General features: G+C 36.5%; 1 protein-coding gene across 2 annotated transcripts in view; it reads left to right on the top strand.

Moving 5' to 3' along the window:
* WASL (WASP like actin nucleation promoting factor) overlaps positions 1-11,943 on the top strand; it is a 68,411-nt gene extending 56,468 nt beyond the window's left edge. The window contains exons 9-12 of one of the 2 annotated variants that reach the window (XM_047695162.1): positions 244-764; positions 4,514-4,622; positions 7,151-7,245; positions 11,720-11,943. In XM_047695162.1, the coding sequence (XP_047551118.1) occupies positions 244-764; positions 4,514-4,622; positions 7,151-7,212 (692 nt within the window). In that variant the 3' untranslated portion in view covers positions 7,213-7,245; positions 11,720-11,943. Of the gene's footprint in view, positions 1-243; positions 765-4,513; positions 4,623-7,150; positions 9,776-11,719 lie in introns of those variants that run through there. The other variant, XM_047695161.1, reaches the window with a different exon arrangement.
* The last annotated feature ends 1,819 nt before the right edge of the window (positions 11,944-13,762 follow it).

Genomic DNA, 13,762 nt, shown 5'->3' with positions numbered 1-13,762 from the left:
CCTAAAAACTAAATTCAACAGCTTTAGCTAATATTTTTCAAGAAACAGCAAGAAGGTGATCTTGAGTGTTCCCAAATAGAACGATAAGATATCATCTGTGCTCGCGTACCTTTGTAAAATAGAATAACAGAGATGAGGCCTTTTTTTTCCTCGTGTCGTTCTTTTTAATGTCGGTCGAAGTAAGTTTGTTTTCAGTCTGACGTTTGCGGGGGGAAAAGCACGCTCTTTCTGTTTGTATTTCAGCACCGCCTCCTCCGCCACCGTCCCGGGGAGGGCCGCCTCCTCCTCCCCCACCTCCACATAGCTCGGGCCCTCCGCCCCCTCCTGCCAGGGGGAGAGGCGCTCCTCCTCCGCCACCGTCAAGAGCTCCCACAGCTGCACCTCCACCACCGCCTCCGTCCAGGCCAGGTGTAGGAGTCCCTCCACCGCCACCAAATAGGCTGTACCCGCCTCCACCTCCAGCCCTTCCCTCATCGGCACCGGCAGGGCCTCCGCCACCACCTCCACCTCTGTCGTTGGCGGGGTCCGCGGCGCCACCCCCGCCGCCGCCACCTCCACCTCCACCCGGGCCGCCGCCTCCCCCTGGCCTCCCTTCCGATGGTGACCATCAAGTCCCAACTCCTGCAGGAAACAAAGCCGCTCTTTTAGATCAGATTAGAGAGGGTGCTCAGCTCAAAAAAGTGGAACAAAACAGTCGACCAGTATCCTGCTCCGGAAGGGATGCACTTTTAGACCAGATAAGACAGGGTATTCAGCTGAAATCTGTAAGTAAGCCGTTCTTTTCTGTTTAGACTATCTGTCGTAATGGAATTTTAAAGTAATTTATAAGACAACTTGGAAAGTCTATATTTCACTTTTTGTACTTTGTCTTGGTATTCATATTTTTAACCCTTTTTTCTGTTATTTTTAGATACTGTAAAACACACACATTTATACCTATCCCAGTGTAACCCATACTTCTGTAAACGAAATATCACCCCAGAAAGTTCCCTCATGCCTCTTTCCAGTTAGTCCCCCTCTCAGAAAAATCACTAATCTGATTTCTGTCACTGTAGATTAGTTTTGCCTCTTCTAGAACTTCATGTAAGTGGAGTATTACAACATGTTGGCTGTTATTCTAGACTTCACCTCTGAATAAAATTTACCTTAAATTTAAAGAAAAATCTTCAAACTATGGAGAAGTAACCCTACTTATAACCATTTATAATCACCTTGGTAAGTTCAAACCATTACCTTTATGAAAACTAAACTGTATTCTAAAGTTCCTGTGTTCTGAAATTTACATTAGTAGAGAATCTGACTCTGCAGAAAATGGAAAGAGTTTTTTTGTTTTTTGTTTTTTGTTTTTAATTTTTTTAAAGATTTTATTTATTTGAGAGAGAGAGTGAGAGAGAGCATGAGAGGGGAGGTCAGAGGGAGAAGCAGACTCCCCATGGACCTGGAAGCCCAATGTGGGACTTGATCCCAGGACTCCAGAATCATGACCTGAGCTGGGGGCAGTCGCTTAACCAACTGAGCCACCCAGGTGCCCGATAATGGAAAGAGTTCTAATAGAATTTTGGATAGTGGTGATAGATAATTTTGGAATCTCTTTAATGGATGAGGCAGAAGTTGGCAACTTTTTTTTTCTTTTAAAGGACCACATAGTAAATGTTTTAGGCTCACAGGCTATGTGGTCTCTGTCCCAAAAACTCAGTTCTACTGTTGTGCCACAAAAGCAGCAGTACTGATGATGCATAATTGAAGGGCATGATTGTGTTCTATAAAGCTTTATTGAGGGACATTGAAATTTGATTTTCATATAATTCTTACATGTCACACATATTTTTCTTTTGATTTTCTTCCAGCCATTTAAAAATGTAAAACTCATTTTTCACTTTAAAAGGTTCTACATAAATAAGACACATTAGATTTGGCCCATGGGCAATAGTTTGCTGACCCCTTTTCTAGAACCTAAACTGCTTGCATTTACATACTTCCTTCTGATAGCACATGTAGTCTGTCAGTTCCAAAGAGAAACATTTGCTCTGTAGGGCTTCAGATGGGTAATGGATGGTAGATTTTTCTATGCAGTAAATAAAGATGAAAGAAGGGGATTTTAATTGAAAATTATTTTGTGTCATAGGGATTTAGGGTAACTTTCTAAATCTCCAAAGCTTTGGCTAGGAAGAGAATGATGGATAGGGAACACAACTAACTGAATGAAAACATCTAAACATTGGCATAGCACAGTTTTAAAAACTCTCATCTTTACTATGTATCTAGAGTTTTTTCTTGCTACATGATCAACCTGTGAGCAGTCGTCTCTGCTCCCTCTCCCCCTTTAGCTTGTACTAAAGGTTTCTCAGGAGCAGTTGAAGAATTTTAAACAGTTGTTAGTGGGAAGAATTAGTGTCAAAATGACCACAACTGAGGTGAATAACAGGTTTTAATGGAGTCATTTTCAAGCTTGTAGCTTAGAATCTGTGCCATCTCTGTGTCACTCATTCCCACATCTGCCACTCTTACTTTTTGTTTCTCTTTCATATTTCCTCTCTCTTCCACAATCAACTTTTGATTCTTTCTCAGTTGCTGATACTTATAAGGTGTTATTTTTAATGAATTAAATTGTGTCCTCTTTTCTTAATTTAAAAAGTTGCTGAATTAAATACCATATTTATTTTCCCCATCATTACATCTTCCCATCCCATCCCAACTCTCTCCCTGCCCAAAAAAACCTTGTTAACTGATCTCTGCATTTCTTTTAGAGAGAAAAATGTGTTCCATTATAAGAGTAGGCCATCCTTACCCTAAATAATCACTTAAAAAAAAATTAACTACAGAGTGCTATCCTAGAGTGCATAAGTCAGTGAATTATTAGCATGTTATATGTGTGATTTGAGTCCATAATTTTATTTCCTTTTTAAGAAACCTTTCTGTGGAAAAAAAAGAAGAAAACCTTTCTGTGGCTGAAATTTCTGTTTTTTTTTTTTTTTTAAATCTATATAAATCATTTATTCAGTGATGAAAATGACTAACATAAGATCACAGATTTACTTTATTATTCAGTGATGAAAATGACTAACATAAGATCACAGATTTACTTTAAAGAACTGGCGGTAAGGGTATAAGTATTCACTTACATATATTTTGAATTCCGTGTTCATAGTACCTCAGACAGCAGCATGTCCAAGTCAGTGCTTTAGAAAACGTGTTTACAGCATTTTTGTGCTGCTGCCGTGCTCCTGCGGTGTTTCCTGCCTCGTTTTACCAGATTGCTTAAAGGGAGTCTCTTTCTCCTTATTGCTGCTACAGTTCTTTGAGAGCCTCATGATGACATTCAAAGCTCTGAAACTATTTCTGTTGTCTTTTTCATTTATGGTATTTCTATACCAGTAATAGTTAACATCTGGTCTCCAAAAACCTAAATACCAATGAATGAGTCAGTATCTTATGGGGAATTACTTTGAATATTTTTAAAAGAAAAAGATCTGTAAGTCCGGAAAGACAAGTAGTATTAGAAGAAGAATTGTTAAGACCAAAGGAAGACGTTTGCCCTAACAAAGTAATTTCTGGGGGGGAAATGACTTAGAAATAAAGCAGCTGTGTGATTTCATTTTTAATTATACCAATATTCTACCTTTACATAGGTAATATAATTCCAGAGACAAAATTAACAAAATCAGTATTTTGTATAAATGACTGCTCATTTTAGCCAAAGTACACTTAGGGAGGTAGTTTCTAAATTTTTTTTCCCCTGAATCTCTACAGATTTCCTGTATTCTCTCTTTTTTAATGAGAGTTGAAATCAGAGTATTTTGCATAGAAATTAGATTTTAATGAGACCCCTTGAGGTTGATTTTTTTTTTCCCCCCTTGAATGTAGTTTATACTAGATAGAAGTACTTCAGTTAGGGATAATTGATTGCCTTGTGAGATAGGTACATTTTGAAAGCTACCTAACTAATCTCTTTGCAGAGAAATATGCTATAAGAATGAAGGTTCATTTTGAGTTAAAATTATATATAATGTATAATTATACATATAGTATGTAAAGTTATAAAGCTTGTTTGTAAAGCTGAGTTTTTGTAGGAGAGCAGAAGTCTCTTCAGTTGCTCTTAGGTATCTTAAGTGTCCTTTTCACCTAATACCTCTAGGAATCTGGATATTACTTAAGTTTTGTTAAAATAATGTTCCTTGATAATAGTTTCAAAGTTTTATCAGCTAAGGCATTGTGTACTAGAATGAAAATGGACAGAAGTAATCCATCTGCCTGGGTATTATTTAGGGAAAGGTTTGTTATTCTAAATTTGGAAATGTGTTGATGGCTTTATACATTAGGGAGTATAAGAATAATTTTAAGGCAACCATAACTTCTTAGTTAACCCTGTCCTGGGCACGTGTGCTCTTTTTTTTTTTTCCCCTTTCCTTTTTTTTTTTAAATAGGAAGTGATTCTAAAAAAGTAAGACTTTCTGGAGATAAACATTTTTTACTAAAAATTTATTTCTAAATTTTGCTGACTTTCTTTTCCAAGGTATCTGATGGCCAAGAGTCTACACCACCAACACCTGCACCCACTTCAGGAATTGTGGGTGCATTAATGGAGGTGATGCAGAAAAGGAGCAAAGCCATTCATTCTTCAGGTATATTTACATGTACATATGTATATTTAATTTTAATATTTGAAGTTCTGTTTTCTTTTGATTTTATGATAGTCTTTGCTAGCTTTTCCTCTGCTGTTGAGTAACACTGATGTGGATTTTAGGGCCAATATTTAAAAGTTACTGCCACTGTGACTAGTCTGTCTGAAGCTTAATGGATTCCAGGACCATAGCCATAACCATAAATTAGAAGAACAGCTTCAGAAAAATAGCAATTTGATTTCCCATACTGAAAATACTAATAGAATGCCTGGCAAATCTCTAAATGAGGCTTGAGATTCTGGATCACATTCCTGTGACATAAGAAATTCAGGTTTCCCTGGTTTGTGAGAATCGGGGCTGAGAAATTGGGTTTTCTGGGATTTGCTAAAGAATCTTGAAGTTTTCTGTGTCCCTCTTTTTGTGACTTTCTGAAAGGTTTATATGAAAAAAACTAGTCTCTATTCTGAGGCCATTATTAAAAGTGGCCACCATATAAGTGGGTATTACTTTCAAAAGAGAAAAAACAGTGGGTCTTGCTGATACAATGCTTGAGGTTTACTAAAGCTTCCTGGCATGATGTACCAGAATCAGATTTTTATTCTTTTTGAATCTATTATTTACTCTCTGTGGACCTCAGTTTTCTTACTTGCTATGTGAAGAGAATTCATGAATCATGATCGATATGAAGAATAAATAAAATAATATGTAACTAACCAGCAGATTACCTAGCACATAGTAAGTACTCAAGAAATGTCATTTTTCTTCTCTTTGTTTCTCTGTGAGGATGTGGCTATCTAGGATCTATTACCAATATTTATTTTCCTTAAATAGACATATTTATTCTCATACTGTGTGATAAAGAGAAAATAGGCTGTTTCATTCTGCAGATATTTATTGTGGAATTAAAAAAAAAAAAAAAATCCCTGCCTCCATGGAGCATGCATTCTGGTGAATGACAAACAGTAAACAAACTACGTTAGAAAAATATATAATATGTTAAGTGGTGATATGCACTAAGGACAAAAAATAAGCAGAAAAGGGAGATACAGGGACTTACAGGATGTGGGAGGGAAGTTCATTTTGAAATAAGATGCGGCCTAACTGAGGTGACATTTGAAAAAAGACCAGAAGGAGTTCAGGGAGTAAACCATATAGAAGATGGGGGAAAATGTGTTCATTTGGGTGGAAAGAACAGCAAGTGCAAAGTCCCTGAGGTTGAGGAACACCAGTGAGGCCAGTATGGCTGAGTAAGGAAGGGAGGGGAAAGAACAGTAAGGTAATGAAGTAGGAGAGATAGTAGGAGGCCAGTGGTTAAGACTCTGGAGGCCATGAATATGATGGGAAGCCATGGAAGGCCCCTAGCAGAGGAATGGCAATGATCCAAGCAAGAGATAGAAAAGATTTGAATCAGATTGGTAGCACCACTGAGCTGGGGGTTGGATACTAGGTATATTTTGACTGTGGAGATCCTTGATTTTGCTGATGGATTAGGAGTGAGGTTTGGAAAAAAGAAAGGAGTGAAAGATGACTCCCAGGGTTTTTGACTTGAGCATGAAAGGGGTAAAATTTTCATTAACAGAGTAGGATAAGATTTAGGAGGAGCAGGTTTGAGAGGGAAGATCAGCAGTTTGGTTTTTGTAAATATTAAATTTGAGATACTTACTAAAAATTCAAATGTAGATGTTATGTATTTGGTTATGAGCCTGGAGTTGAGGGGCAAGGTCTGGACTGTTAAAATAAATTTGCATGTCATTAAAATAGGCGTGGTATTTAAAGTTACAGAATGGGATGGGATCATGAAGGAAGTGGATGTAAACAGAGAAGAGGCGTAATAAGGTCTGAAGGCTGGAGAGTACAGTATGTCAGAAGCCACATGAAGCGTTTGAAGTAGGATGGAGTGACGATCTGGGTTAGATCTGTGTGATCGGTCAAGAAAGTGAGAAAAGGAAATTGAGCTTTAGCTTTAGGAACAGTAGGTGATTGGTGACCTGGAAAGAGCAATGTCATTGGGTTCAGAATAGAATAGGAGGGTAGGAAGGGAGGCTAGGTATTTGGTCTGCCTGCTCTGTTTCCTTAGTGGCTCAGTGTCCTCAGTGTCAATGAGTTTCCTGCCTATCACTGGAGTTGTACCTGGAATTGGTGGTAGAACAATCTGTCAGGTGTATTTTTTACAACTTTTCTTTAAAAATAGTCATTAAAGAGGCCTCTCTTGGATTTGAGATGTGTGAAAATTGAGAGACAAACCCAAATGTAGGTTTACATATAAACAAACACTGGTTGAAATTCTCTACATAGATACTAAGGAACTAGAACCCAAGTCTTCTGACTCCTGGTCTAATCTTCAACTGACCATTATACTCTTTAAATATATTTTATTTGATTCATTTTAAATTGTCTTTGTTACCAGATTTCTCCAGAATCGAATGGTTTTGTTTCAGAAGTTAATTGGAGAATTCATCCAAGAATCATGTAATGTTATTTTATTTATACATATATTTTGAATGTTTGCCTTGATGATTTTCTTTTAGATGAAGATGAGGATGAAGATGAGGAAGAAGATTTTGAGGATGATGATGAATGGGAAGACTGATCTATATATTATATATATATATATATTTTTAAGGTGAAATACTAAACACTACTTTCTGTCTATGGATTCTGTAAAATTATCATGTAAATGTTCTACCAATTTGCTGTATATTTTTGTTGCCTTTTTTGCTTTTTTTTTAATTAATCTGTGCAATACCTCATTTAATCTGTAAAGGTTTGTCAAAATCCTCTACAAAGCTACTCCCTGTTATTGTGTGCAAGTTTACACCAGGATGCTCACTTAATTTGTGAATATTTTTCATTCCATCAACAAGGGAGTTTAAATATTATATGTGAGACTGACAAAAACCTTAATGTAATTTAGTTATAATGCCAGAAGGAAAACACTATTTTCATACCCTACTTTTTCTGTACCTAAATTTTCTTATTAAAATCTAGTATAGCACTACATTCTTTTTTAAGTGATACAGACCTTAGTTTATTTAGCCCCTTCATTTTGAACACCATGCTACATGAATGTTGAAGCTGACACATTGCACAGTTCTCTAGACATCACTACACTGATGCAGTTTCTCAAGTTGTAGCAATATGCCCTGCATAATGTCACTACAGAGACACTAGTTGGGAAAATTAGTAACACACCTCTTAAAACAATATTGCCTGTTCTTGGACAGAAGTGGTATATGGAGGCTGGAATCACAAGGAGACCTTGCATACCTGTACTTGACTGAGATTATTTTTATGCTATAGCAAATGTGGCAGGCTCTTTTTAGCAAAAATTTAAACATATTTTTGGTATTACTCTTAAACAGTTGTTTTTTTGCAGTTCAGGGGATTTTAGGGGTAATACTCTACATAAACTGAAGGAGACTATACATTATGGTTACCTCAGTATCTGGTTAAATGCACTATAAAAATCAGAACATTTCTAAAAATGATGTGGAATTGTTTTTATTGTGTACTCTATATGGATTGAGGTATTCAGAAATATCCACCATACAAATTGAATCTAGCTGGCAAAGGTAAACACTGTAATGCTGAACCAATTACACTATTTAAAATTTTTTTATATAATTTCTCAAGGTTTTTGTCAAATGTCAGGTGAAGGGTTACATTTTTCTTAAAAGATTGGTGGCCCCAGCGTTATATTTCTTGAACCACATAACTGAATGATAGATTCTTTTTTTTTTTTTAAATAAAACTTTACAACCTGCACATTTGTTATGTATACTAAATGATGTGTTAAAATTAGGGTTTCCTTGCCTCTCTGCAGTACACTAATCTGCCTAAAGGTGGTTGTTTTCATATTTATAGTGCTAATTATCATACCTACCTACTTTAAATTTTAGGTAGAAAACGATCTGATTTAAATACAGACACGTATTTTTCTCACATTGAGTCATATGCAGAATGTAGTTCCAAATGTATTTCAGTACTATAATCACAATATCCAACTAAAAATTAAGCTCTCTAGAATTGTACCGACCAAAATCTAGTATTGGCATGATCTTGACAGGCTGGACCTGCAAGATACAGCTTGAATTTTAACCATTTATCACATAACCTCTAGTGATCATGCATCTAGTTATCATAAGAAATAATTTAAAAGGTTTTGTTGCTGAAAGCAGTAAGTGGTGCAGTGAGATAGTTAAGTTATTCAAAGAATGTTACCTTTCTTGCAAGAGTAATTTAAACACAAGGGGAAGAGTCGACTTTTTGTTTCTTGCAAAAACAGTGCCCTCTGCTGCTAGAAACCTTTTTCTGCTTATTCTCATTTTTATCATGGCTTGCGCTCAGTGACGCTGAGTCTGGTGTGGATGAGGCTGGACAGCTATTAACCAATAGAGTTAGGAATTTGTGCAAATGGTAAATAGAACATTATAATTATTTTAAGTAATATTAAACATCCTTCTTTTTTTTCATTTTGGCATTTTAAAAAACATTTTAAATATCCTAGAAATGTCTTTAAGGTAATGCCAACTTAAGATCTCTCTTAACTTTTGGCCAAGGAATTCAGGGTTTTCCAGCTAACTTCAGTGTGATAAGTATTATCAGGAGCTGCTCTGAGTAAAAGGATATCAATTCTTTGAGTTGGAAACAATTTTAAACAAAATTTGCCAAAGGTACTTGAGTTTATTTTTCTTGAAGAAAAGAAAAACAGGCTTTCTGTTACCGTTATTGCACAAAGTCTAAATTACTATTGGTTGAAACACAGCAGCTGTGGAGTTCAGTCCAGGCATGAAGACTAAAGCCACTGTAGATGTAAAGGTTGCATGTTTCAGTCCTCTACCACCTTGCACCGTGGGCAGCACTATTGCTGTGCGTTGTCTGAAAGCCTCCCATATATACTGCAGCTAAATGATTGTCTGATAGCCTTCGCATTTAACAGACTAGCATGAGGCTTTTTATATGCTACGTGATAGACAATTTCAGCTAGCCACATATTGTATGTGTGAGATTCATAAAGATTTTTCAATCATTCATTTCCATTTATCAACTGAAATTTTGTTTAGTATGTGAATTTTTTTGAAATGTATAGTGATAGGATGTTGCACTGGTGGCAATTCATCATGGAGCATAATAAAATTAATTTGACCCAAATAGGCTAAAATACTGTGTTTTTCTTTATTGTGGAGAGATTAAAATGGATAAAAACAATTTTTTTGACTACAGATAGTAGTAAAGGGTACAGAACAGTGAATGATGATGGTTGAAGTTCTCAGCAGACTGCATGCCCTGAGAGAGTGTGCCATTAAATAAACACGGTGAGCAGAAAGAATGTTACACCCTGTTCCGCTGGGAAATGTGACAGCTGCTCAGCAGCTCCCTGGAAGCCACAGAATATTCACATTGCAAGGTCAAACTGGAGCTCTTGGCATTCCAGAAACATTGAGGTTCCCTAAAATCAGAATGATAATGCAGTTTACTGGTCATTTCAGTAAGCCAGATACAGGAGTTCATGTGGGACTTAAGTAGTTCTTAATCAATGGTATCAAAGATGGTTCTTTAAACAGGAACCTCCATTTTGATAAATAGAATTTTCTGTGCTGCTGACTTTGGCACAAGTGGGTGTCTGAAGATTAGACCAAGTTAGGGAATCTAGTGTGTAGGATGCTACAAAATGCCTTCTAAAAGCTTTAGCCAAATTTAAACATTTCAATAATATGTTCCATTAAAAAATTGTTTCTGTTGTACAAATGTGAGCACTTAAGAATGTATTAACCAAACTTAGAAAAAAACTTTTTTGTGATACAAATGCCTCCGAATTGCTCTTGTCACATTATATTTATCTAATCAAAGGAGAAATTCCTGAAATAACTTACTGTCCTTTAGAAATGGAGTTCTTAAAGGACAAGTGTAGACATAAGGTCTATTTATATACAATAGAAAATTCTTTATGGAAAAGAAAAGAGAAATTTTTGCTTTGCACACTTATTTTATTGACATTTTTATATCTTACCTCCAAAATACAGCATTCTCTTATAATCTCTTGGTCTTTCATTGATGGATTTTTTTTTTTTTAACCTTTGCTTTCTTTTTAGTTAAGCCACTTGGAAAAGGTATAGTATATGGGCTCTTATGAATATGATGGGGAACATACTTTGCAGTTAGTGCTAAGATTGTCTACATGTGATACATGTATCCTCCATTACATGAAGGAGTCTGTTGAAAATTTTGGCTTTATAAGAAAATGTCTACATAAATTAACCATAGCTTTTTTTTTTTTTTAAATCTACATCAGTGGTCATCCTAACTATTGATGCAGTATTTAATTTTACTCAAGTCCAGTGTAAATTTATTTATTTATTTATTTACTTTTAAAGATTTTATTTATTTATTTGACAGAAAGAGAGATTACAAGTAAGCAGAGAGGCAGGCAGAGAGAAAGGAGGAAGCAGGCTCCCTGCCAAGCAGAGAGCCCGATGCGGGGCTCAATCCCAGAACCCTGAGATCATGACCTGAGCCGAAGGCAGAGGCTTTAACCCACTGAGCCACCCAGGCGCCCCAAGTCCAGTGTAAATTTAAACTGGTTTGTACCACCATCAGAACTGACAAATCAAGATGTGAATAGCACACAATTATTTTGAGTAAAATTTAACAGATGGTAGCTTATAGGTGAGTGGTTTTTAGGTATTTGTGTATTGGGAAATTTCTAGTAAATTTAAGGTCCCTTAATTTTTTTTTAGCAACCACAAAATATTTTTATACTTACTTTAGTAAAGGTTTTCTTTAAATTTTCTATTCTAGAGGAAATTCCATTTTAACAGTATTAAGTTACATTCCAGAACTGGAAGTTCCAGGTGTCATATTGACATCACTTTCTGTCTTGGACTGATGGGCATGTCTTGACCTAAATTCAGTTTTATCTTGGTTATGGCTAGATGTGTGAGGATTTTCATCCAAACCCAAGTCTAAGAATTTTTAAACATCAATATCACCATATTTAAACAATTGTTTATTAGGACTAAATAGGTGGTGGACATTAAAATATAATTGCAATAAGGTAGATCCCCTCCCTCTTTACATCTAAAATGCTTATTTCACAGTGGAAAGACTGCTGCAGATCATCAAGTTCCATCAAGACAACTCTCATCGGAGTGGTAGAGGGGCTCACCTGAGTTCTGTTAGAAGGAGCTAAGACTAGAATTCAGCCTTGACTACTAGTTCAGTTGCGTCTTTATGCACCATAATGCTGTTTTATCCTTGTTTTCTGTATTTTCATAAATTACCAATAAATTGCTGACTTAATTTTGCCTCTGAAAGATTTATGGCTATAAATTTCACTATTCCTCACTTGTCATCTGGGTGTTGATAGAAGCCACCGGCATCCTGTTCTCATCTCTGCCTGGGAGAGCTGGCTTGCTTTGAGGACCCGACCTCTGACTCTGAAGCATGTGATCGTATTTTGGCTCAGTGATGGCAGACACCCTACATTGTCCAAGCAGTCGGTCATCACAGGACACTCTTGTCATTTAGTGCTGGGTTAAAATAAAATTGAGCTTTATAATCGACATCCACATAATTTTTGTTAGTTTCCTATAGATACAAAGAGCATTGCCTTTATTTAGATGTAAGTATTTTGTAAGCCCTTAAAACTCAACTTGCCTGACAGAAAATCATTTTGAGAATATATTAATCTTTCTGTATAATTTTCAGGCAACAGCTGCACTGTCAATTTAAAAACCGGGAGTTCTTCCAGGAGGACAAGGACAAACCAAACACTTTAAATCCAACTTCCTGGTTTTCTTATTAGTGAGAGAGGGGAGATTCTAATTTAGTGGCTTGTATTTCACCCTTAACTGGAAAAGATGCAGGAAAATAAAGCTTGTATTCCAGTGTTGCCACGTGGTGTTGAAAGAAAGAAATTAAGTGAAAGGAAAAGGCATCATCAGATCCAGTTAACTACAGGGAAACAAAGCTGTTCATAATGTCTCAATTCTGTAGTAATCTGTTAAGAGAAGTTAGTTCCTTAAATCAGCTTTTGAGCCTAAAAAGAAACAACTTCTATTTATTTATTTACTTTTTTAGTTAGGGTGGGAGTCTAAGGAGATAGAGAATAGAAAGGAGAATATGTGTTTGCAAGCAGATTTATGTTTTAAGATTGGGATTGGGAGAATATTCAGAAAGTAAAATTAAAAGTGTGTTAAAATCCCCATTTTGAAGGGTGATGACTAGTTGAGAAGAAGCTGATGAAATCAGGTATTTGGTTTATGTTTTGCTTACTAAGCAAGGATGTAGGGGTACTTGGGTGGCTCAGTTGGGTAAGCATGGGACCCTTGATTTTGGCTCATGTCATGATTTCAGGGTCGTGGAATGGAGCCCTTCCTCGGGCTCTCAGCGTGGAATCTGCTTGAGATTCTCTCGCGCGCTCTTTCTCTCTCTCTCTTTCCCTCTGCCCCTCCCCCTCATGTGTCCTCTTTCTCGTTCTCTCTCTTCCTAAAATAAAATCTTAAAATTTTTAAAAATTCTAAAAAAATAAAAAGCTTATAAATGTAGAGAGGCCAGCTTCTTTATTGTATAGTCGACTAAAAATCTATACCAGTCCTTTCAGGTTTTTTTAAACTTTGCTGTGGATACTTGACAAAGGTTGTGATGTATTTAACACGAACAGTTAAGTAATTATGAGGGAGTCTGATTTAGTAAGTGTAGGCCTAGCACTGCAACCATTTTCTTCCCAAGCCATGGGTAAATGGAGCATTTTATGATTCTATTTAAGTGACCTTGCTTTGTCCCTGATTGAATGTTTGGATGCTGTTGAACATGTTTGTAAGGATCTGCTGCCTAAAAATGTCTAGAAAGTTTGAGTTGATTCTGAGCCAAATGATTGCTTTGGGTCCACATAGCCACCGTGCCTGGGTCAGTCTGATGTGGTTTATGTCTTGAGACTGTGTGCGGAAAGCTCTGTGAGTCCTTGAGCCAGCTCAGCATCCTCCTGTTACTCTCCACTTACATTACTTGGTTTTCCAGAACAATAGAAAACCTGCTTTGATGGGAAGTCATTGTGTTATTTTTTATAGATGCTTCTTCCTTTCCCAACGCTTTAAGTATTAAGCCAAGCATCATGCCTCTGAGAAGACGGGCAGGGAGAA

The sequence above is a fragment of the Lutra lutra genome, chromosome 11 (genome assembly GCF_902655055.1).
Source record: "Lutra lutra chromosome 11, mLutLut1.2, whole genome shotgun sequence".
Taxonomy (NCBI): Eukaryota; Metazoa; Chordata; class Mammalia; order Carnivora; family Mustelidae; genus Lutra; species Lutra lutra.
The sequence above is the reverse complement of the archived record's forward strand: the minus strand, read 5'-3'. Positions and strand labels throughout refer to the sequence as shown.